Source organism: Alosa sapidissima, chromosome 22, assembly GCF_018492685.1.
Source record: "Alosa sapidissima isolate fAloSap1 chromosome 22, fAloSap1.pri, whole genome shotgun sequence".
In the NCBI taxonomy this organism is placed as follows: domain Eukaryota; kingdom Metazoa; phylum Chordata; class Actinopteri; order Clupeiformes; family Clupeidae; genus Alosa; species Alosa sapidissima.
The window spans coordinates 22,328,815-22,352,185 of record NC_055978.1 but is presented as its reverse complement, the minus strand read 5'-3'; the positions used below and the strand labels follow the sequence as shown (position 1 = coordinate 22,352,185).

The following is a 23,371-nucleotide window of genomic DNA, read 5'->3' as shown; positions in this document are numbered from 1 at the left end:
GCTGAAAGTTACTGAAAATACTTGGCCTTTTAGAGAGGCCTGTCCAAATCGCTCAAGGCATCATTTCCCACTCCTATACACACGCACGATCAATATTAAGAATCAATACAATAATGTTGTCATACAATACCTTGAAAATAACCTTGTTTTGATCCTAAGACCAGAGAAGCATAACTCTCCTTAAATGTTAAATATAATTGGTCTGTAAGGACTAACATGTAGGCTACTGTATAGACATTTTCTGTGATGGCACCAATTACGGTCTCCTCAGTAGCTTCCTATTATTGCCTTGGAAATATAATGACATCTTTACATTGTGATGGCAATGAGGAGTGAATACGTACATTATCCTAAAAAAACACAAATTCACATCTGGTGAGAAAAATAAATCTAGCAAACTGGACTGTAGTTTGATAATAAACTTTATTTTCAAGTTATGTTGATGGTGTCTGGACCATAGAAAACAAGCACATATCAATATAAACATATGCATTTCAACCAAGTTCAACAAGAACTGAAAAACAATTGGGTATTTGTGGATTGGCTTCCGCCAACCGGTCTTAATATGCAATAGTTTCTGAAGCAGAGAAAAAAAACTACAGTAATAGACAGTTGATCTGATAAAACATTCGGCTTCGTCTTTTAATGCATTTAAGTCTTCGGAGTGGAGTCCAAATCACAAAGGTATATCTAGCTCATAGGAGGGACTTGCTACCACAGGTGTTCCTGAGGGCCAATTCTGGGACAAGAGATGAGAAGAGAACCAATACGACACGCAGGTCGACTGACGAGGAGGAATAGGAAAAAGAAAAGGAAGGAGTATATTATATCGTTCAATGACCAGACCAGTCTTTATGAACCTTTGTTTTAAGAGTGCATTTGTGCAATTTGACCATCAGGAGGCTTAGTGCTCCAGTCCAGCCAAGTCAGTGCATGACCAGAGTAATCCAGAACTACCACATACGCCACCGGATACAGTGATGCCGCGTAGAGCTTCTGCATTCTCTACGAGTCAGAAAGTCTTTTTTTTTTTTTTTCAAAAAAAAAAAAAAAGAAAAAAGAAAAAGACAAAGAGAAAAAAAGACAAATAAACACCTGGGTTGATGATAAACAAAACCCACTTATGAGAGTAAACTCAACAAGGTTTATTAGTGATATTGTTCAAATTTCATCACTTTGTTTTTGTCATTGTTTGTTTTTTTTTTTATTTGTTTTTTTTTGCTTTTGTTATTTCTTTTCCACATAAACGGGACAAAGGACAGACTCACAGAATGGAGAGCTTTGTTTTCTCAGAAAATGTTTAGCACAAGTGCACTGACCTGTATTCCGTCTGTTCGTCTTAAGTCTGTTGTTTTTTGTTTCTTTTTTTGTTTTGTTTTTTATTTTGTTTGTTTGTTTGTTTATTGTCCATCAAGTTATTTTCACCTCATTCCTGAATTGAATTCATCATGTTTTAATGGCCTGCTTGAAGGCACTGCCACACACAAGGGGAAAGAAGCTACTGTCCAACACGCTCACGAGACAGTCCATTCTAAGGTCTAGTAGGGGTGAGAGTAAGGAAAGCGATATTATAGTGACGTGGTGGGGGGAGGGGCAGGGAGGGCTATAGATATAGCTCATAGTAATCGTCCAGCTCCTCGTGAAACAAGTCCCACTCGTCCTCCGAGTCCGTGGCGTCGTCGTCCGTCCCGGCCGCCAGGAGCATCAACAGCATCTCGCTAAGCTCGAAGGTCACCATCTCCTCGTCTTCGTTGTCGAAGGAGTCACTGCTCTCCCGCTCGTCAAGGAGGTCCCACAGGGGTGTCCGCCGCGAGTTCTAGGGGAGGGACAGCCAGAGAGAATGGGCAAAGAAAACAACACACATGGTTAAACAGATTGACCAGTACCACATTATAAATGTTGCTTGGTCTAAAAGCCAATAAATATGTGAATATAAAGGAAATGAAACTAGGCAAAACTATACCAGAATAGCTTCATTTCTCAGATGTACAATGCACACAGGAATTTAAACAGCCATTTGTCTAAAAATGACCTGTGCTGCTGACTGCTTGCAAAAAGCTTAAACTTACATCAAACTGCAGCTATCATTTATGGTGAAAAACAACTAGATCCAACAACTAAACAACCAGATGACCACGCTGCTCTGATGAAAATGCAGAACGACCCTCAAGGTTCCAAAATAAAACAAAGTGAAACAAAGACTGAAAGCTAATTCTATAAAAACAATTCTATCGACAGTCTCTGTAGTTCTTACGCGGTTCCTCCCATTGGAGTTGGCCTGGCGGCGTTGCTGAGGTTGAGCCTCCTCCAGTCGTCCGTCAGGGAATGCATGCTTGTAGAAGCAGTTGGCCCCGAACGGGCATGTGCCACGACCCTCGTCAAAGTACCGGCACGGCTTGGTTCTGTTGGCCGAGAGGGAGCGGGAGGTGAAAAAAAGGTCAAGTTACCTTAGGCCTTAGAACCTCAGACATTACAACCCAAAGAAATAGCAGAGTTTCTGTGAGCAATGCCCTATTAAGTGTAAGACACTGCATTACATTGCATTGCATCACCAGACACACACACTTAAAATAATTGAGGCCACTTATGATGACTATCTAAGTCAAAGGCTTAATGACGACCTGAGGTCTGATAAGCCTCCTTTGGTAAGTGAGGCTGCAAATAAGACAACAACTACACCGAGTTGTTCTGTATGATCACCCGGAGAGAAGAAATACTCTTTTCTGATTGGCTGGTAGGGTGGCTAATAATTCTGAACAATGGGAGACCTATGAAGTAGATCTGGTAAAAAAAGTTGAATCACCGTTCCATATCAATGCTTATGAATGGTAACTATTACAACCACAGTAGGACGACAATTGAGCCTGGAAGCAGGCTTCGCAACAAAGGAATCAACTGTAAACAAGCTTACTGTCCATGCTATCGCTTTTAGGGCCAAAGAAAGATGTCCAACAAACTGAACAAGTCGGCTTCTTTTTAAATGGAACTGCTTGTTTCCTTTGCGTGCTATAAAGGCATTACTACTGCCTATAGTGGCAACCGGGTGATAAGTGGGATAACGGCCTTTGAGGTGTCCTGTTACAGGACATTAATGGACTCGGGCGGAGGAAACTCCCCCCTCGTCCATTAATTCCGTATAACAGGACACGACGGCGGCTGTCATCCCTTACGTATTGGCCAACCATGAACAGTGGTTAGGAGCCCCTATAAATGGAAGCGCCCATCAGTACCCCATGCCGTCCTTGTACTTCTGAATGAGCTTCTGCTTCTCCTCCTTGTCCTCCACCCAGTACTCGCTCGGGATGACAAAGTTGGATGTGATTCGACATTCTGGGCAGGACCTGTGGATGGAGCGAAGTTGGTTGAGAGAGTGAGGAAGATACAGACAGATGGATGGAGAGAGAAAGAGAGAGAGAAAAAAAGAAAGAGATTAATTCACTCAGGTTGTTTTTTGTAAGAACTCAAATGGCAATATCCCAAACAACTCTCTTAAAAACAAAAAAATCTGCCATGTATGCATTATGTAAAACTGATCAAAGTGGGGGAAACAAATGTAAATAGCAGCAGAGACTATTTCTGCTTTGGTGTATGTCAGAACTCTTGCTGGAAACAGGTCACTCAGCCTTAGCCTGACCAAGTGGGGTGTGTATGCGGATGAGGCTACACTTTGACTCATTCGCTGAAGCGCTCCCAACACGTCTTGACCTCTATATCAGTTTTGTCTACTCCAGCCTCCACAGCTCATTTCCTGTGTGGGTTATCCACAGTGCACATAGGTACTGTGGCATCGCTGATGAAAGTGCAAAACATCGAAGATATGTGCATATTAATGGTCTCTTCTCAGTCTCCCTCCAAAATAATGAGAGGTGGCCTTTTTATAAAATGGTTAGTTATTCATTTATTTGTCTGCAACCTACTCAATTGTCGTACGGAAGATGAAGGCACATAAAGCCTTGGATTTATGCATTCATGTTCATGTTTTCATGCCTTCTAGATTGTTGAAGCCTAATAAAAAATGTAAATGATTTATTTGTTTGAAGTATATACCAATTTACAAAATAGTACGGCCATTTAAATAGGACATCATTCTGGGAATGTGTGATATAATCCATTATTGATGAAAACCGAGGCTGTATCCACCACAAGGATTTCAAACAGAGTCCAGGCTCACGTTTTCTGCCTTTCATGTCCTGATGTTAGCTCACCAAGCAGAAACATAGAGATTAATTAATTATATTGTATATTTAATAGGCACAATGTTTTGTTTTATTTGTGTTTTTTTACATTACTTTCTGCTAACAAACTCAAGACATACAAAAACAATTGCCCACGCAAAGCTCACAGGCTTAAAAATGTACTGTATTTACTTAGGAACAAGAAACGTAAACAAACAAACATTACATTTTACTTGACCATTTTTAAACTGTAAAACACTGCACAACACCCTCCACTTATGGACACACACAGAACAGGTAAACAAATGAACACACACTGAAACTACCACCTATTTCCTTTAACTGTGGTATTCAAGTCAAATCTGATGCATTTGTTTCTACCGTCGAGGAAACAAACAAAGAGGGTGTGTGTCCCGATGGCCTACTGAGTGGCTTCAAACCATTTCCTATCCCATAAAATGTCTGCCAAGTCTTTTCCTCAACCAAAACTATATTGTTTATTTCTGACTGTCATAGATGCAAGCCTCCATTATTCTGTGTTTCCTGACCACACTAGCTAAGCCTTGACAGTAGTTTTGTATCTGCACCTATATTTGCGGCAATAATCGTTTATATCGTTTAATAGCTTATAAACCTTAATAGTTTATAAACCTTCGGCCAGGATATAGGCTACCTGCTTTAAGAGCGCGTATGTATACACACCATGGCTGCAATATGTATCCTATGCCACTTGGTGCGTTGGTTGTGCACATCTTCAAAAAGTAACGCGTTGCTTATGGAAGATTCACACAAACTTTGCATATGCAGGATTCACACTAGCGTTAGGACCGTTGGTATAGGTGCAATACATGACAGTACATTAGCATGCAAGACCGGCTTTATTTACAACTCTGGGTCTGAATTCAGTGTTCTGTACTCTAATGGAACAAAAGAAAGACCTGCACACCGTATTAAAAGCTCCCACAAAACTTTATTCTGAGCAACGCTTCTTTTAGTTCAGTTTTTTGACCTAGCACTTGTGCCAGCTTTTTGTGGATTTGCATACCCTGAACTTTGCTCTGTACTAATGGAGCCATCCAATAACACATGTAGTGCCTACGTAGTACTGGGGCAAGGACTCATTGACAATGCAGCCAGTTGTGTATGTGAACGGTTGGTGAGAAGGCAAGCAATCCCAAGCCATACATCACACGAATATACATGTTAGTACATCCTAGTGGTGGCATCAAAATGAGCAAATGCAACAGATTACAACTGGTTGCATAAATATAAACATCTCCCTCTCCACACACACACACACACACACACACACACACACACACACACAGAGAGAGAGACCACTTACTTGATGATCTTGCTCTCAAACTGCTTGGCACTCCTCCACTTGCGGATGCACTTGAGGCAGTAGCAGTGGTTGCAGTTGGACAGGATGCCGAAGCGGCGCTCGCTGGGGTTGGACTTCTCGAACACCACCTCCATGCACACGCCGCACATCATGTCCTTACTGCGCTGGATAGCAAACGACAGCTCCATGTCCTTCTCGTGAGCCTCGATGCAGGCCTGGCAAGAGGACGACAAACGTGTCTGGGTTTAGACATCCATCCGAAAAACTCACGCTTGTTAGATAAATTGTATCAGCTGCATTCAGTGGCTATCTTAGCGTAGCGTATATGAGGCTACAACGTGTAATTAGCTTACAGAGTACCATCAGTCATAGCTATAAAAAGCTCACGTTACCCTAGAACACAGGTGATGCGTAGTTGTCAAAAATTGTGAAAGGTTTGGTCAGATATTTTTCTCCTAACTGGATTATTGTTGAAGTCTACCACTTTCTGTTAGGACAATGTTCACTCTAGGCATCTGATTGGGTGAGCGGCACCAGAGACACATGCCCTTAGAGCTTATTCAAAATCTCTCATTTTACACATGATGCATAGTGAAATAGGCCAGAATTCACATGAGAATAAAATTGTGGCCAACATACAAAATGTTGAATAATCTTGCCTATGAAACATGAGCGACATGTCACTCATCACAGACTACTGTGACTTTTCTAAATCTGAATCTTTTGATTAGGACCTCTGCTTCCCTAAATAAGTCCATTCTGGCTAAAAGGCTTTTAATGGCCCAGACAAATGGGTAGGCTGTTAAAATGCCCTCACTTGACAGACATCCAAACATAGACTCCGACAGCCCACAGCTTAAGCCAACAGAGTTCCCAATTTGCTTGGAAAAAAAAAAACAAAAAAACGTAGTACCGGTACCTTATTCAGACGTACGCATACCTCCTGCAACTAAGGACAAGCTTGTCAAGTAGGCCACACACTTCATATCTCTCGCTCTCTCTCTCTTTCTCTGTCTCTCTGTTAATTCTTTTTCCAATACTCTATGGACAGGGTGCCTAGGGACATGTATAACTTCTTATTTTTACAAGGATATAGTTAAACAGTCCCTCCATGGATAAACAGCCAGGGTGTGGTGCTACAGGACATTCTGTTTGTTTTTGTGGTTGCATGGTGCTAAGTTGACCTCCACTTAAGGGCTGGAATGTGATACCAATTTCACCCTGTGCACTGGCTAGCACTGACTCTTATGATAAGCCCCGGTGTGCATCAGCCGTCTTCCTTAATTAGGAGAGGAATAAATAGTCTTTTTAAGTTTACAGCAGGCACAGGCTTTGGAATACACAGAGTAGGCCTGGGTGGAGCTGGTCTGTAGAACTAGAGTTGTTTTTACACACATTATTTATCCAGCTATTGGATAAAGAGAGTATGGTAACCAAATTAGCAAGCAAATGTCAACAAAAATATGGAGTGAGTGAGCCGTGTAAGTGTGGTCTTCTACATACAAACTGTTTATTTAGTTATCATGCAAGAGTTCGATTCAACAATGGGCTCTTTTACCACCCTAGCCGTCCACTCAGGAAGGCCCTGGCCACTAAAAGGAGGCGTTGTTAGGGGAGTGTGGCCACTAAGAGGAGGCGTTGTTAAGAGGGTGTGGCGACTAAGAGGAGGCGTTGTTAGGGGAGTGTCCGGGCCCTGACCGCTCACCTTGATGTGCATGGAGCGCTGGACGTTGTCGGACGGGTGGAGCACCTGCAGCCCGCACATGTCGCACACGTCGCCATGGAGATAGGCGCAGTTGAGGCCGTAGCGGCACTCCCCCATGGCGGCGTATGGGCAGAGCGTCTTCTTCAGCTCAGAGTCGGTCTGCTCCTTCTCGTACTCCTCCTCGATTATGATCGGACCGGATCCCTCCAAAACAGCAGGGTCTGCTGCAGGGGGGGGGTGACAGGGTTATATTCGGAAACCGAGTGTGGGTTTTGGTTGTTCAGTCAGATTACTGTCAAGTTAACGAATAGGTTCTTCTCATCCCGACCAAGTTAAGCTTTGTTGCTACATGAATGCACTGCATAGTTGCATAATGCGTTTCCATTCACACAAGTGCAAAGGTTTATAGCTATGTTTTACATTGCGTTGTCCTCCACTGTCATTTTGCTGCAATCTTGAGCCAGTTGTAACCATAAACCGTAAAATAATAAAATTTTAATAATACAGTTGTAAACCGTAAAATAATAAAATTCTGACACAAAAATACCCTGAACAATGGTTAACTTTATGGCATGAATCACAAACGACCACAAAGCAGGAAAAACAAAATTCCTAAAGTTCCTGGCTGCATTTTGCACGTTTTTGTATGTCAGTTTTAAACAGAAACAAACAAATGCTGCACTGTCAAAAGAAATCAGGTGCACCTGCTACTATTTGCGGAATCAGGTGCAGTGACCTGCAATGGTTTGGGTTATGGATTCTAACCATCTCTCACTAAAGAGTCATCAGCTATCTGCATTCTGACCATAACACCCTGAGCCGCTAGCTGTCCAAACAGTTTAATATGGGGACTTCCACCTATTTCCCTCGGAGCGGTGTGTGTTTGCATGAGCATCTGTATGTGTGGGTGCGCACGTGTCTGTGTGTGTGTGCGCTGTTGGCACCAGCCTAATATTTGTCAAAGGAATGTCCCCTTCTACTGAGGTCAGGAGGAGAGCAGAGAATAGCCCATTCAGTCACAAACCAGAGGACTCAATGAAGGCATCCTGGTGACACACTCTCTATGAGGCCCAAACATGCCCATCTCCCCCTGTTGGTGAAACTAGACTAGACATGTGGAAGTTACTGATCACATGTTTACTGTATATCAACTGTCGTAAATACCACTCACGGCCTCATTCACCCTGGACACGGTACATGTGGATTTGTTTACAAACTAGTAAAGATAATTTCCAAAATCCCATGTCAACTGACAAGGTAATGCTACACGGTATATTACAAATAGTAAGTTATTGCACAACTGCTCTAAAGGAATTCCTGATTCTCCAACCGGGACCAGGGAGAGCAAGTTGCATGACTGGTTGTCCATAGCCGGCAGGTTAGTTAAGTTAAGTTAGTTTAATATTAACATGACTTTGAAGCTGTTATGTTATATTATATTATATGGAATAAAACCTTGCATAGGATGCCTTGAAGTATCAGTGTGCAGCATCCTGTTCTACTAAAGTCTCGGCGATGCACATAATTTACAAATGTGCATTCAGACAACTCTATTTGTTAGGTGACACTTTTACAGGCCAATTCTTTGCCACAGAAAAGCAGGCATAATGCATGATACATGAGGACCCTGAAAAGGGTAAAACTGCATAGACATTATGATTTATGCTCCCCTCCTTGCAAAACTGCACACAACGTGTGGCTATGGGAAACACAAAGGGGCTGACTTCAAACAAACAAAAACATCCACTTAAGAGGTAAGGATTTACATCCCTCAAGGAAACTTGGGCTTCATCATTCTCTCTGGGAATTCAGTCAATTAATTCCAGAGTTTAGCAGGAGCCTCGTCCCTGAACAACATCCTACCACAGATTGATTGTTTTTTTTTGTTGTTGTTTTTTTTATTTGGCTACTGTTAATCACATTGGTGATCCTATGGAGACAAATACATATCAGTCTCACAGGGATTCACCACAGCCAGGTCCTGTGAATCACGTCATGCCACCAAGGTTGTCAGACACTTCAGATTAAATGAAAATATATTTCGCAGTGTTTGCCCACTTTAGTGGCATCAAAATGGGTAAACAGTTTGAACCACCTTTATGTTCTAAAAAGGGTATGACTGGTGCGCAGTATAAAAGTACAGTGGTTTGACCATCCCCTTCCAACAACCTCAAGATTGTGCTCGTCATAAACAAAGGTTCGTATTTATATATACGTAACCTTACACAACCCAACTCAAGCTATAACTGAAATAGGTCATATGTCAATATAATCCCACATTCCTTTCCCATGCTCATCATGTGAAGCAGGAGACCTGATTGCAAATTCTGCTGCTGTCCATTTAACTTCTTTCTCATGGTAAACAGCGGCGCGGAGGTCCTCGACCGGCTGGCGCAGTGATATAAATAGATAGGGCATGTCTCACACATCCAAAAGAGGAGGAGAGAAGCCCTCAGCCTAAACTGGAAGTGGCCTGATGGAAGACAATGATGAGACACTCTCTGGGAATTCAGTAAATGAATTCCAGAGTTTAGCAGGAGCCTTGCCCCTGAACAGAACAACGTCCTGCCACAGAACATCCTGAACGATACTGCACCAATGACATTTGGTCATCAATCTATTCAGTTGAATAATGTCTACAGTAGTGTCCAAGCACGCAGGCCCCATAAGTTCTAAGAGTGCCCACCCTCAATGGCCTACTTACCCTTACTGACCATCATCTTCTAGTGTACATGCAAACACACACACACACACACTTACCCCTCCCACAGTAAGGCTGGCCGGGCACAAACTCGGCAGCGTTGACCCAGTCCTCGGCACCTGAGCCTGGCATCTTGTCCTGGGCATCGGCGTTGCCGGCGGGCCCACTGGACACAGGCTCTGGGCCACTGGTGCTGGCTTGCGGGGGGGCAGTGGCGGGCGGCAGCAGGGGCGTCTTGGGGCCCGGCAGGTCATCTTGCTTAGTTGGTTTGGTGTGTTCATACCTGAGGGAGAGGTGCGCTAGTTAGACTTAAATTGGCTTACTCCTACGCCTACTCTTACTACATCTTCCCGCAAGAAGCATAATGCATTTACAAATGCTATAGTTTACAACAAGTAACCGTATTTTTAACATAGGCTACATTTTACTGTATTTTTCTAACCTCTGTTTTTTGATGGTGCTTAGAAATTGAGTGCACCAGGTTGGCAAAAATCATGCAATCATGCGGAATGGTATAATCTACTGGATTACATTATGAGTTAGACCAAGCTAGGACTCATCCTCTGGGTATTAGATCAGGCTGTAGTTTAGGCAAATTACGGAAAGAATATCATTGTATTACTTATTTATTTTTGTAAAATGTCTATAATATAACAACAAGCCCAGTTGTAGTGCTAATGTGTCCATTTCCTCAGTAACAATCATTAGGCCCATTGATTTTCTACTACCAAACAACACCTCATTGGCCCTTATCCTACTCATAACAGCATTTCCAAAGACAAGCAGAAACTTGTTACCACAGACAATTAGATTTACACCAAATAACAAACCATGAGCTGGCTTGACACCACGCTTTTGCTATGGCAAAGTCAAGTGTCCGGACCAGATGCTGGTCTGAGCGTGGTAAGCCAGTCTGCAAAGGCAAAGTCCTTGACGTCCCAGTGGCACTATCAACACCCACCACAAGATCAACACAAAAAGGCGCAGACGGGCCGTGACGGCGACACTATCCGTTTGCACAAAGAAAAGATAAGAGCATCCCCCATCGCCCTCGCACCTGCCACCTCCAGAAACAGCAGCACGCGGACACTTGCTGTGAACCTCCTTTCTCTGACGCTTGCACTGCAACACTTCCAAGACAAATCCCGTTATGTACACTTTCTGCACCAATCCACCTGTCAAAAAGGCTTCTTCAACTGCACCCCCCCTCCTTTCCCCACCAACAGACAATGTAGTTTAAAGACAATGACAAAGGCAAAGCTGCATAATCTTTCTTTCACAAGCGTCTTACACTATATTTTTAAGCAAATACAGTTGTTTATTTAAGATTAGTGAGCGTATGTTTTAACCTTTGTTGTGGCATCCATGTTTTTCACACATTCCGACGGCAAAGCACATGAACACTCGCGGTGGGAAAACCAACGTAATCACAGGGGCGGTCCTTGTCATTCCCAGGTGCCATGAATGCACCGTTAGACTGCGTCTCTCACACGGTTTGCTATTGGACATAGATCAGTGTTAGCATTCTGTGAGGATGCACAGGATGACTAATCCTGGGACAAGGAGTATGGAACAGCCATGAATATCACACACATACACACAGGCGCACACACACAGGCGCACACACACACAGGCGCGCGCACACACACACACACAGGCGCACACACACAGGCGCACACACACAAGCGCACACACACAGGCGCACGCACACACAGGCGCGCGCACACACAGACAGGCGCGCGCACACACAGGCGCGCGCACACACACACAGGCGCACACACACACAGGCGCACACGCGTACACACACAGGCGCACACACACACAGGCGCACACACACAGGCGCACACACACACAGGCGCACAGACACACAGGCGCACACGCGTACACACACAGGCGCACACACACACAGGCGCACACACACAGGCGCACACACACACAGGCGCACAGACACACAGGCGCACACGCGTACACACACAGGCGCACACACACACAGGCGCACACACACAGGCGCACACACACAGGCGCGCGCGCACACACACACAGGCGCGCACACACACACAGGCGCACACACACACAGGCGCACGCACACAGGCGCACGCACACACAGGCGCACACACACACAGGCGCACAGACACACAGGCGCACACGCGTACACACATACACACACACACACATTAAGTAGCCTCTCTCTGAGTTCAAGCACTAAAACTCTTCTTCGGTCTACTTTGCACTGGCATAATTTTTTCAGTGCCCACTGAAGCACTCGTCTGTACTAGAGCCGTATAGTGGCTTCGCTGTGCTGTGTGTGTAGGAACCAAGGAGGGCATAAATAAATGACGGAGAAGCAGGCACATACGAAGCAGGCACAGAATGGCGGCATGAACTGAATGAACCCAGCAGCAAAGGGAGAGATTGGTGGGGGGGGGGGGGGGGGGGGGGTACAGCGAGTGAGCAAGAGAGAGAGAGAGAGAGTTATGTAATTGCCATGCAGACTGCACTATCTGCCCCCCAGGTCTGCGGGAAGGGGGGAGAGCAAGAGAGAAAGAGAGAGAGACAGACCGAGCAGGACACAATGGCAAAGGCTGCTGAATCCATCCATAATAAACCCCCCACTCCTCCCCCTCCTCCTCTTCATGGCAACCCCTTCACTGGGCTCCTCCCCTCTGCATGGAAACAACAATAAGGACAGCCTCCATATGGAGACGGAAGACCCAATCATCCTCACGCAGCACGGCTGTTGGGCCAACAAAACCCCCATGTGCACCCCCCACTATCAAAACATGCAATCCCCCATGGACCAGCCCTGGGAAGTGTGTGTGTGTGTGAGAGAGAAAGAGAGAGAGCGATAGAGAGAGAGAGCATATGCTGTCAAAGGAATGAGCCCCCTCACTCACACACACACACACAACATTCTCACACAGCAGGACCCTCTGAGCGACACCCGTAACTATGGCGATGCTCTTGAACCCAGACACACTTGCAGGGGGCAAACATTGTCTGGGCTGTCTAGCCGCAAGGCTAATTTTGATAATGCTCCAAACTCAGACTTAGCCAAAGTCCATCAACCCCCTCAACCACCGCCACCTTCATCCCACCCCCTAAAACATTCCCACATTATTCCTTGGATGCTCATCTGAAGGCATGTCAGATGGACTGGATCCTGCCGTTTTGTTTGCAGCTGATGATAACAGCACCCTTAATCCCTAGTGACTAGAGGCACTGCAGAGGCTGATTGATTCCCCCCCCCCATCACTCATGACACACTCGGGCTTCAGCTGCAGAAAAGCTCCCAGGTTCCTCCCTTATACGGAGGCAGAAGCTCCAGGAGAGGATATGCCTTCATGCTGCATATCATACTAGAGTGTTCAACTCCGGCTGGGGCTATGTGAGAACAGCCTGATAAGAACATTAACCAAAAGGGGAAACAAATGGGGGAACAATAGCAGCAACCCCAAAAGCAGTCAAGGGGTGACTTTCACCAAATGTGCACTCACCCCACCCCCCCACACCCCAACATGTCCTTCAAGTGTTTCCTTACACTTAGAGACAACTTTTGTAGATGGCGTCAACAACATGTTGATATTACACACTGGGCTTCTCAAATGACACAAACATCAGAGCAGCATTCCACAACAATTCTCAGAAACCACTTCGCCGAGTGTGTGGTACACACACCTGTGCTGAACAGACTTCTTGAGTTTGGTTGCAGGGTTTTGTCAAAAAGGCAACTGGACAAAATTACAGCAACTAGGCCTACATTCTGACACAACAAAAGAAGTAGTCGAGTTTCCAACAGAGCATGACATCAGCAGCCAAAGAAATGGCTTACCTGCAACGGTCCCCAAAAGCACAGTATCCTTTCTGAAAGAACTTGCAAATCATGGCTGGCTTGCTGCTGGTGAGGTCATGCGAGTATCGACAGTTGTTCCCTTCTTTGCAAAGACCATGCATGAAATACCTACAAATCAAAGGAATAATAAGGTAACGTTTCACACGAAAACAACCTTTTCCTGTATTCCACACTTGAAGGGCCAGCGGGTTAACCATGGACAATGGCAATCACCTTTCCCAAACCAATTTATTTCAATGGTCTTCTTTTTAGACATTTTAAACTTAAAATCAAGGGGACATGGGCTGATGACTAATAGAGAAGACCTGACAGCGATTAAAACCTTGTTCACAAGCCAACGCAGATGCAAGGACTTGGACAATTGTTAATACAACTCACGCTATCCTCTCGAGTGAAAAATGACTCTCTTACATGTCAAATTAACTTAGACGGTTGTTAGAAACAACGCAGACAGTAACGAAAAAAATATTTGTCAGTTAAGGATAGGCTACTGAAACTATGGACATAAATGTTAAATCACACTCATGGCGTTTTTGCTGTTGCCAAAGTGTAGTGTTGTTCTGTCAATCATTTGCAATGTTTGTTTTTGACAGCCAATTTCACGTTCATGGAAGTTTTGAGCTTGTTGTGTATATTGTTATGCCACCTTGTGTACTGCTACAACTGTGTTCACCTTAAAGCGTAGGGAAAATAATGTATTTAACGTTGCCTAAACGACCGAGTGAGCTAGTGATAGCTAGCTAGCTGTTGAGGCTGGTGGCTGGATCAAAACAAATACCACATTTCGCACCAGCACAAAGACAGCGTTTACCTCGCCTATCAAATGATTACAATGACAACAGTAAGACATAATACCAACACTTACGTCGAATTTTCACATGAACAACATCGTGTAAATTCTGTCTCACCTGCAGGTTACGTGTTTAGTCCAGCTTCCCGATATTGCTGGGGCCGCTGTCGATGCTGCCGCTGCCTCCGCCATTGCTGTTTATGTTGAAGGAGAGCGCCCGGTTCTTCCGCGCTGTTTCGCTTGTTTTCGGAAAGCCGAAGCTCAGTCGGCCTCCGGAGCTTCTCCAGCGGCAACCGCCAGGGGGCACGAGCGCCCGGTTATACGTCAGAATTGCATCAACAAATCATCTGATGATATCATGGATTTGGCATAGTGACAACAAGTGCAGTTGTGACATCAATCACATTCTTGAACGCCCACTAAACACCCGTGGTAGGCTACATCGGCATGCTTTTGTTGGTAATTTTCTGGTTATTTAACCCATTATGCAACACCAAACAGCTATAGCCTAAACACAACATTGTATAATTTTGTATGCTCTGCTATTGGGGACAAAAATACAATAATTTTGTATTCTATGCTATTGGGGACAAAAATGTTATCGAAATTAACAGAAACGTTTCTCTAGGAGTACATTGATTCTGAATATTAATGAGTAGCCTAGCCTAGGCCTACTACACACCAGAACCAAATGTATTACTTCAAGATCTTAACATAGGTTTTTATACTGTTGTGTGTGTGTGTGTGGGGGGGGGGGGGGGGGGGGGGGGGCTGGACAGTTTACAGTTGCATAATCTCAGACAATCTCCACAACTTCCTGATTTCCTATTTTATGTAACAATGGGCTTCCAAAAACCAAAGCATGTGCTGCAGCACATGGTTAATTCAGTTAGTAATAATAAAAAATAACAACACAAATACCTGTCTAGATATAGGCCTAAGCCTAGTTTCCAGATGTACTCTCCATTCAGCTCATTTATACCTAATCGATTATAGCCTACTATTTCCCTCATGTTTGGCTCAGCAGTGATGTTCTTCATTGTTCTTCATGACATGATTCAGGAGTTGCATGTTGGTAGAATTCAAATAAAATCCTTGCACAGCTATTTTTGACCTATAGGCTACTCTGGAGTGCCAAACTGAGCAGCATTTCCTAAATTGACAACACAGAGTTGCTAGGAGACCTAAAGGAAAGACTGCCATCTGTCTAGACAGGAGCATTGTGCCATCTCCATACCGCCTGTCTCTATTTTGTGGAGCTATATCACAGAACCCATTGGTTAAGCAATTATGATACTTTGGTGCCCAACTCATCTCATCTTCACTAAATTAACTAAATTTAGTGCTGAAATAAACCATGTAATATACCCATATCACACATATCTCTAATTTAAGGATGCAATACTGTTCTGAAATGCTTGTAGGTATTAAAAATGTTTTTATTTATTTGTATTTATTTGATTTCCCCCCCCCCCGAATACACACAGCCAGTGGCTGTTTTCTTGCGAAGAAAATCATGCCCGGTCTGATGTAATTTACTATGATTACATTTCTATATCTATTGTAGGAACTTCCATATTTACGGATTTCGAGTATGACTACACTGCACTAACCACAAACCAAGCGGATTTTTGCAACAATAATGAGGTGGCACCTTTCGCAATGTCATGCTTGCATTGTTCACCAGATTGACCACCACTACAAGAGATACATTGTGCATGTACTTTCATGTCACAATGGGATACAACTTGTTTTAGCATGTAGATTTCTTCAGAATGCATGTGGATGGATACTCCACAATCTTGTGAGTTATAGAAAAAGGAATTCATATCTAATCTAGCTAATACACTCAACTTGTAAATACTACCAACAGCACAACTGACAGTTAGTTTGCTAATGTAATTTAAAGGTGCCATGTGTAAGAATGCTTTTTGGGCACTCATCGGGCATCCAGAAATGCGCGTGCACAAGGCTTCACGACACCAATCTTGCTCCAGCGGCGAGTTCACAACACATGATTGGGAAGATGTCTTCACAACACACCATATGATTGGCTCAATGTATTCACATCACACCACATGATTGGCTCAATGTATTCACATGTCAACGTTTTGCCGAGGAAGGGGTGTGATGTGTAGTAACGGCCATATTGGTGTTACAAACTAGCCCCATGCATTTCTATGGAGGGTGTCTTGAGTGCTGTGTCTCCTCATTAGAAAGTCTCTGGCTATGCGCATCAAAAGAATGAGAAGAAATAAGGGCGATGATGTCATTAAAAAAATGACAAGGTATAGTGCTGCAGAGATATCAACCTGAATTAGCATGCTAAATTACTAGCCACAGCCTGACAGGTGTATACTCTTTGGTTCAAGTACGCCCACAAGCTGTGCGCGTTATCTCTGCAGCACTATACCTTGTCATTTTTTTAATGATGTCATCGCCCTTATTTCTTCTCATTCTTTTGATGTGTGTAGCTCATTTTTTGGATATTTTTACCTAAATTCTTACACATGGCACCTTTAAACAGTGTATTTGATATAAAAACTTTTCAGTTTAAAATTTGTGCCAGGAAATGATTAGCTTGCAGAAGAACAGGTGCATTTATCTCCCCACCACATGTGTACCATTCAAATATTTATTTTATTATTATTATTATTATTATTATTAGTAGTAGTAGTAGTAGTAGTAGTATTAGTATTATTATTAATCAGTAGCTTTAAACATGAAAACATGAATCTTTTTCTGCTATAAGTTCCACTGTTACTGTGCACACTACAGCAAGGAGAGTGTCCTTGCGGTTCCTGGTTGCTTGGTTTTGAATCAGTGGGAGAGGTAAACACAGAGAGCGTCATTGTTCATCTTTTCATCAGTCTCGCACTCAGTGGAATACTCTCTGGATTCCTTCCTGGTAACCAGGCCCTTGTGTTGACCACACTGTTTTTATCCTTTGGTGCTATACAAGGTCTCATAATATCTTACATTGGGAGCTGCCACACTGAAAGCTAGACAAAACAAATCATGTAACGTAGTTGAACACGAAATGAGAAGCACATAGCAAGGCTTTTGTAGGATTTCTCTCCAAGGAGAATAAACCATGGGATAAGTTACCTGCTCTGAAGAGGCCTTAAGCTGTGGACAGATGAATGCAGGTGTTTTGTAAGCTGGATGAGTTCCATCTGTTCTGCTGACCTTATAGTTTATTTTCCTTCTATAAAGCAACACAGCAGCTGCTGTTACAAACACATGGAAATATGTTAAACTGCACATTTATTTACACATTCATCTGGCATTAATTTTCCTTTATAAACATCCTTAAGTATGAAATAGTATTCAGAAGGATCATGGCCTTTGTGAATGGTTTGTGACAGCAAGAGTTATATTGACAAAAGGTTTTGAAAACACACATTTCCTTGCATGCCTTTTTAGATTTCAGCATGTGTAATGTTTTTCATTCAAAAGACAATGAATATATTGAACATATTTCAAAGACAATGAACATATTTTGCTGTCAGCATGTCTGTACCGCAACGTGTGACAAGTGTGAGAAAGTATAACCGCATGAGTTTGATAGCAGCTCACATGAAGTCAAGGAGAAATATATTGCCGGTGACTGCACCTTGTATACAAACACTTGAAGTGATGGCCCATGGCGAAGAGATTTGTTGTCAGAAAGATGATTGTGATATGTGACCTCTCAATCTCTCCTCTATCTATCCACCCTTTAGTTCTCAGCATAGAGACTGAACAGCAGAGTATGTATCATGCTTGGATACCAAATAGAAATCACTGTCCTTGGAAACAAGAGAGATCTGAAAGTTGGTGGTCGGTAGGTCTTTGTTCCGTGATGGAATATTCCAGAATCTTCTGTGTACTGAAAGATTATTGAAAAAAAAAAAGAAAAAAGGTCAGTGTCCTGCGTCACTAAGTGTGTTTGAAAACATCACTCTTCAATTCCTTTTTTCCCTTTGGTCATTGTTGTACACAATGTTTAATGTTTGAGGAGGGACTTCATCCTTTACTTTCCGTTCAACCCCTTTATTATGCTCCTTTATTAGGGGACCCATTAAAGCATGATTACTGCAACCATCCCCTTTCTATTTGTTTTAGTGATATATTCCATGAGGAGGTTACTGGGTTGGTGTTGGTAAGGTATATAAACACTCTGATGATCAACAATCATTATTTGCTAAGGGTCTATCCATGTCAATCTCTTGCCTGGAAATATTTGTTTTTATTTGGGATGAAACACTGCAGTTTGCTCTTAATGTTTTTTACCCATTTGCTCTGCTACACTCAGGCCAGTATGGATGGCAAGAAGGGCAGCAGAGTGAGTTCAATGCACTGGACGGGTGAAAAAGGTTTCCTGACACGAAAGGGTCGGCATGCGTACTCCAGAGCTCTTCGTGCTGAGCACACCACCAGTACTGTACACCCGAACGACGGGGATTTGGACCGCCTCAGCCACGGCCAGTTTGGGAGTTTTGGAACGAGAGGCCAAGTCCGAGACGGTCAGCAGAACAATGGTCATTTCAACTCTGACACGGTGGGCAAAATATGTTCTTATTCATTCAAATTTCCAATTGGTATTTAATTTTAGCTATTCATGAACCACACCTGTATCCATTAGCCTACTATTAGAATCTTTTTTATAAATAAATAAAATTGTACTATAAATGTTTACTATAAATAATCAGATTTTACTATGCAAATATTTCACTGCTCACTTTCAAACTGTTTTCTAATGTTACTGATTTGATCTGTACCAGCATGCATGTAATGGCATCCAGTCCCGTGGCTGTGCTACGGCACAGGATTGCTCTGGTTGTCTGGGACTCTACACATGCAGTTTGTCCCAGAGGAAGTGTCGACTGAAGGGCCTGTCCCGCCACGCAGGTAGACCCACCATCTCACTAAAGACCCATGACCCATGCAGTATTAGATTCTTGTTTGCTTTAGAGGAGGCATGCAATGTTGCATGGTATGTTATGCTGGATTTGAAAATTTCATTTGCTGCACAGTCTGTGACAGATTGTATGACAGGTTGTATGAACAATGCTACATGAACAATCTTTCTTTTGGGCAGATATTTGTCATTTTTTTAGCAAAAATCTAAAACATGTGGATTGGTCATTTTATATTGACAACCAACTTATTCATTTTCTCATACAGGCAGATTCTACAAAACCCTAAGAATTGCTTGAATTGAATTGATAAGTTTACATCCTGCATCCACAGCACAGAGGCAGGCTAACGAAACGCTAGCGACTGTTGCAAACGTGTGTATAATGGCAGAGCCGGCGAAGAAGCAGCGAAAACCCTTGACGGAAGATGCAAAGAAAAGGAAAAGAGCTTCAGATCGAGCGAGGGGGAGTTTCGTAGAGAAAAAGCATCAGGCTTGATGCTCTTGTTTGCCCTGTGGTATGGGTCATGAGAGTGGGTCTGGGGAGTCTATTCAGCATTGTAATCTTGTGCTTCTGGATTTAATACCTTGCTTAATATTAGAAGTGCTGAGGCTATGCTATTCAAAGTAAACTACTTACTACTAAACTTTGTCTATTTTATTTTATTTTATTTTATTTTGCATGAACACACTAAAATGTTCAGAGTGCTGGACTACTAATTGCCATTGGACCTATTGGAAAAGTACTGTTCATTTGATTTTTGTACAAGATATAAAAAAAACCCCCTGCAAATTAAAATGATCAGTACACACATTCCAAACCAGAAAACTTTAACCCTTATTTTCCTCTGATTTCACACCTAAAGCTCATTTAAAACAATTTTAGCTGATGTTGTGTATAACAGCTCCCTACATGCCTGCTGAGAGTTGGTGTGGGGTGGAATGGTGGTAAAACAAAGAATCCCAATGTTCCTGTTCTAGCTGACAATCATCTTCCAACTTCTCATTTCTTACATTGCTTAGTTGATATGAAACAAGTGAACAATAAAAAAATGGTTAGACGTGCAGGGCTCAAAACAGGAAGAATTAACACTTAATCAAGATCCAATAAAAAAAATGTTGCAATCTGAGAATAGAGAAGAAGGTTGATTTGGCTAGAACTGCTATGCATGATGATACCCAACTATAGACCCAATCTGCACCTGTCTTTGACAAATCCACTTGGGTGAAAGAACATCACCTCCTTCACCTAAACCCGTCTAAGCCCAAACTGCTGGTCTTCCCAGCCAAACAAACCATATATCACATCAACATCAAAATGGACTCCTCTCTTGCTTCTACCAAGGCTACAAGAAACTTGGGTGTCATGACTGATGACCTAACCTTCTCTGACCATTTTGCCTCTGTCACCCCGGTCATGCTGCTTTGCATTTTTTCTGTATAAGAAAAATCAGACTGTACCTAACCCAACATACAACCTTGCTCTTGGCACAGATCAGGGTTATCTCTTGCATCGACTGCCAAGCCCTCCTCATGGGCCTTCTGGCTTGTGAAACTGCTGTAGATAGTCCAATGTAGCGGCACGTCTGGTTTTCAATCAAGCAAAAAGGGCAAGTTACCCCGCTGTTCATTGAGACCCACTGACTACCCATTTCCATCAAATTCATGTAATTTGCTTAGAAATGCTTGCTTAGAAGTGACCCTTGTAAGGTGTTCATATTTTTGTTACTCAGCCAATGTTCCCGGGTCTGGTGGACCCACCACATTATTAGGCTTTTAAATCAATACATTGAGTAGTTGCGGAAGTGTGCACATCCCCACCAGTGAGGTGCAGGGCCAATGGAATTAGAACTCAAAAGGAATGAAATGCCCGCACTCTGCTAAAACTCCCATATATTTATTGTGTTGCAACGTTTCGACCCAGCCTGAGGAAGACCCAGTCGGGTCGAAACATTGCAACACAATAAATATATGGGAGTTTAAGCAGAGTGCGGGCATTTAATTCCTTTTGAGTTTTAAATCAATACAGCCATAACAATTTATGTAAAAATACTTAACAAATGTTTACTTTATAGCTCAATTACCAATGATATAGACATAATTTATGGTTCATATTTGCCATTTACCCCTGTGAGATCACATTTATGATAATTTTCGTTTTTTTTTTTTCAATTCTAAAAATAAAATAAAAAATAGAAAAAAATGTTTTGATCATTATTGGTGCTTATTTCTTAGAACTTAATCAGAACAAGTGAAAGTGCTTGAAATGTAACAATTTTGTAACTTTGTGTGGAAATAGCAGGTGCAGAAAGATAACATTCCCTCACACAGACACACATATGCGCACAGACACAGGAGGAGGACACAGTTAAAGTACACAGCGCCTACAATTATTACACTTGGGTCCAGTAGACCCGAACACCACATACTGTATGTAATAGCTATGTGAAGGGGGGTGTACTGTGTGCAGTCACTGAAAATAAGTTATTTTTTACTGTATGTTCTTCACAGAAAATTAGCCAATGCCAATGAGTTTAATTTAGAAGAAATAATAAATAGCATAATTTTTCTTTGAGCAAACATTGAAAACAGGTCCCACAGACCTGAACACCTTAGGGTTAAATGCTCTGTAGCAGCCCCTTGGCTGCTACATTCCTCCAACATCGCCTGGCACTGCCGTCCCTATACATACACGGCAATAGACTATTTTCATTTGTAGTTCTGATAATGGAACAACTTACCAAGCGCCAGAGGTGTCCCTCTTTATCTTCAAGAAGCTCTTGAAGACCCAAATCCTCCGAGAGTACCTCCCCTCAACACCTCTATGGCTTAAAATGATGTGTATGCATGCACTTGGTTCTGTCAATCACAAATTTAGTATTGAATAAAGAGTTTTTATTAACTATTGATGATATTGAAGAATACAGTGATGGCACAAATGATTGAAAATTCACATCCAAACACACAAACACACCTGCTGAGATCCGCATCCTCACACCTGCCAATCATGTATGTTTGTCACCTGTCAATCTCAGTCTCTATCTGCTTCACAATCCCTCCCCTATGCCAGGGAAAATGCCTTTGCAATCATGTTGTCATCTCCCAGATAGGCCTACACTCCATGTAGGCCATGTAGAAGCATGTGCCCCTTCCCAACACTAAATGAACTTACTCCATTCATATTCTCCCATGAAATTCTCTCTCTCTCTGCCAGATAAAAAAATATATCTGCATCATAATTTACTGGCAAGGCCAAGCATGTGCAATAAAATATGTCGCTAAGGAAGTAGTTCTACAAAACTTGAAATCAACTGGTCCCCATTTTTGACGTTTCTAAATTCCACAAAAACAACTACAAGCCGTGTACATTACCAGACACATACAGTACAGTACCTCCCTCTTCCTTTCTGTAAAGTTTATTCATTTATTTTATTTTTCTTTTCCCTTTTGCTTTTACCCCTGCAGCTACCACTATTCACACTGATGCACAACATGTTTCCAAACTCCTTTCAACACCTTAACCGTGACCAACTAACGTGAATCACAGATCGTAAGTAAGTATATATACTCTTTTGATCCCGTGAGGGAAATTTGGTCTCTGCATTTATCCCAATCCGTGAATTAGTGAAACACACTCAGCACACAGCGAACACACAGTGAGGTGAAGCACACACTAATCCCGGCGCAGTGAGCTGCCTGCAACAACGGCATGCAGCGTTCCACTAAGATTTACTTAAGGCATTAAGATCAATTTCCAAAAGATTTTATATTCCTCTTTTTAGTCAACTTTAGCATGGGTTCAAAAACGTATGACCCTGGATGTACATTTGCTGTTGATAATGTTGCTAACTTGGGTCTAATTGGGGCAAAAAATATTTTAACCATGGTCAGCAGAATGGTCTGCC

At 42.7% G+C, this 23,371-nt stretch overlaps 1 protein-coding gene across 1 annotated transcript; it reads right to left on the bottom strand.

Moving 5' to 3' along the window:
* Positions 1–404: 404 nt before the first annotated feature.
* On the bottom strand, positions 405–14,894 carry mkrn1 (makorin, ring finger protein, 1). The gene is made up of 8 exons (XM_042078796.1): positions 14,685–14,894; positions 13,756–13,884; positions 9,986–10,209; positions 7,226–7,449; positions 5,521–5,735; positions 3,231–3,341; positions 2,255–2,402; positions 405–1,816 (listed from the first exon to the last, which is right to left on the bottom strand). The coding sequence occupies exons 1-8, from the start codon at positions 14,756–14,758 to the stop codon at positions 1,604–1,606; spliced, it is 1,338 nt and encodes a 445-aa protein (XP_041934730.1). The 5' UTR covers positions 14,759–14,894; the 3' UTR covers positions 405–1,603.
* Positions 14,895–23,371: the final 8,477 nt, after the last annotated feature.

Bases quoted from the DNA above. Each gene is read 5' to 3' on its own strand.
- mkrn1 (XM_042078796.1), bottom strand. From the start codon at position 14,758: ATGGCGGAGGCAGCGGCAGCATCGACAGCGGCCCCAGCAATATCGGGA. The intron at 13,885-14,684 runs GTGAGACAGAAT...TTTGATTTGTAG, and splicing joins ACTAAACACGTAACCTGCAG to GTATTTCATGCATGGTCTTT. The intron at 1,817-2,254 runs GTAAGAACTACA...TCCCTCCCCTAG, and splicing joins ACTCCAATGGGAGGAACCGC to AACTCGCGGCGGACACCCCT.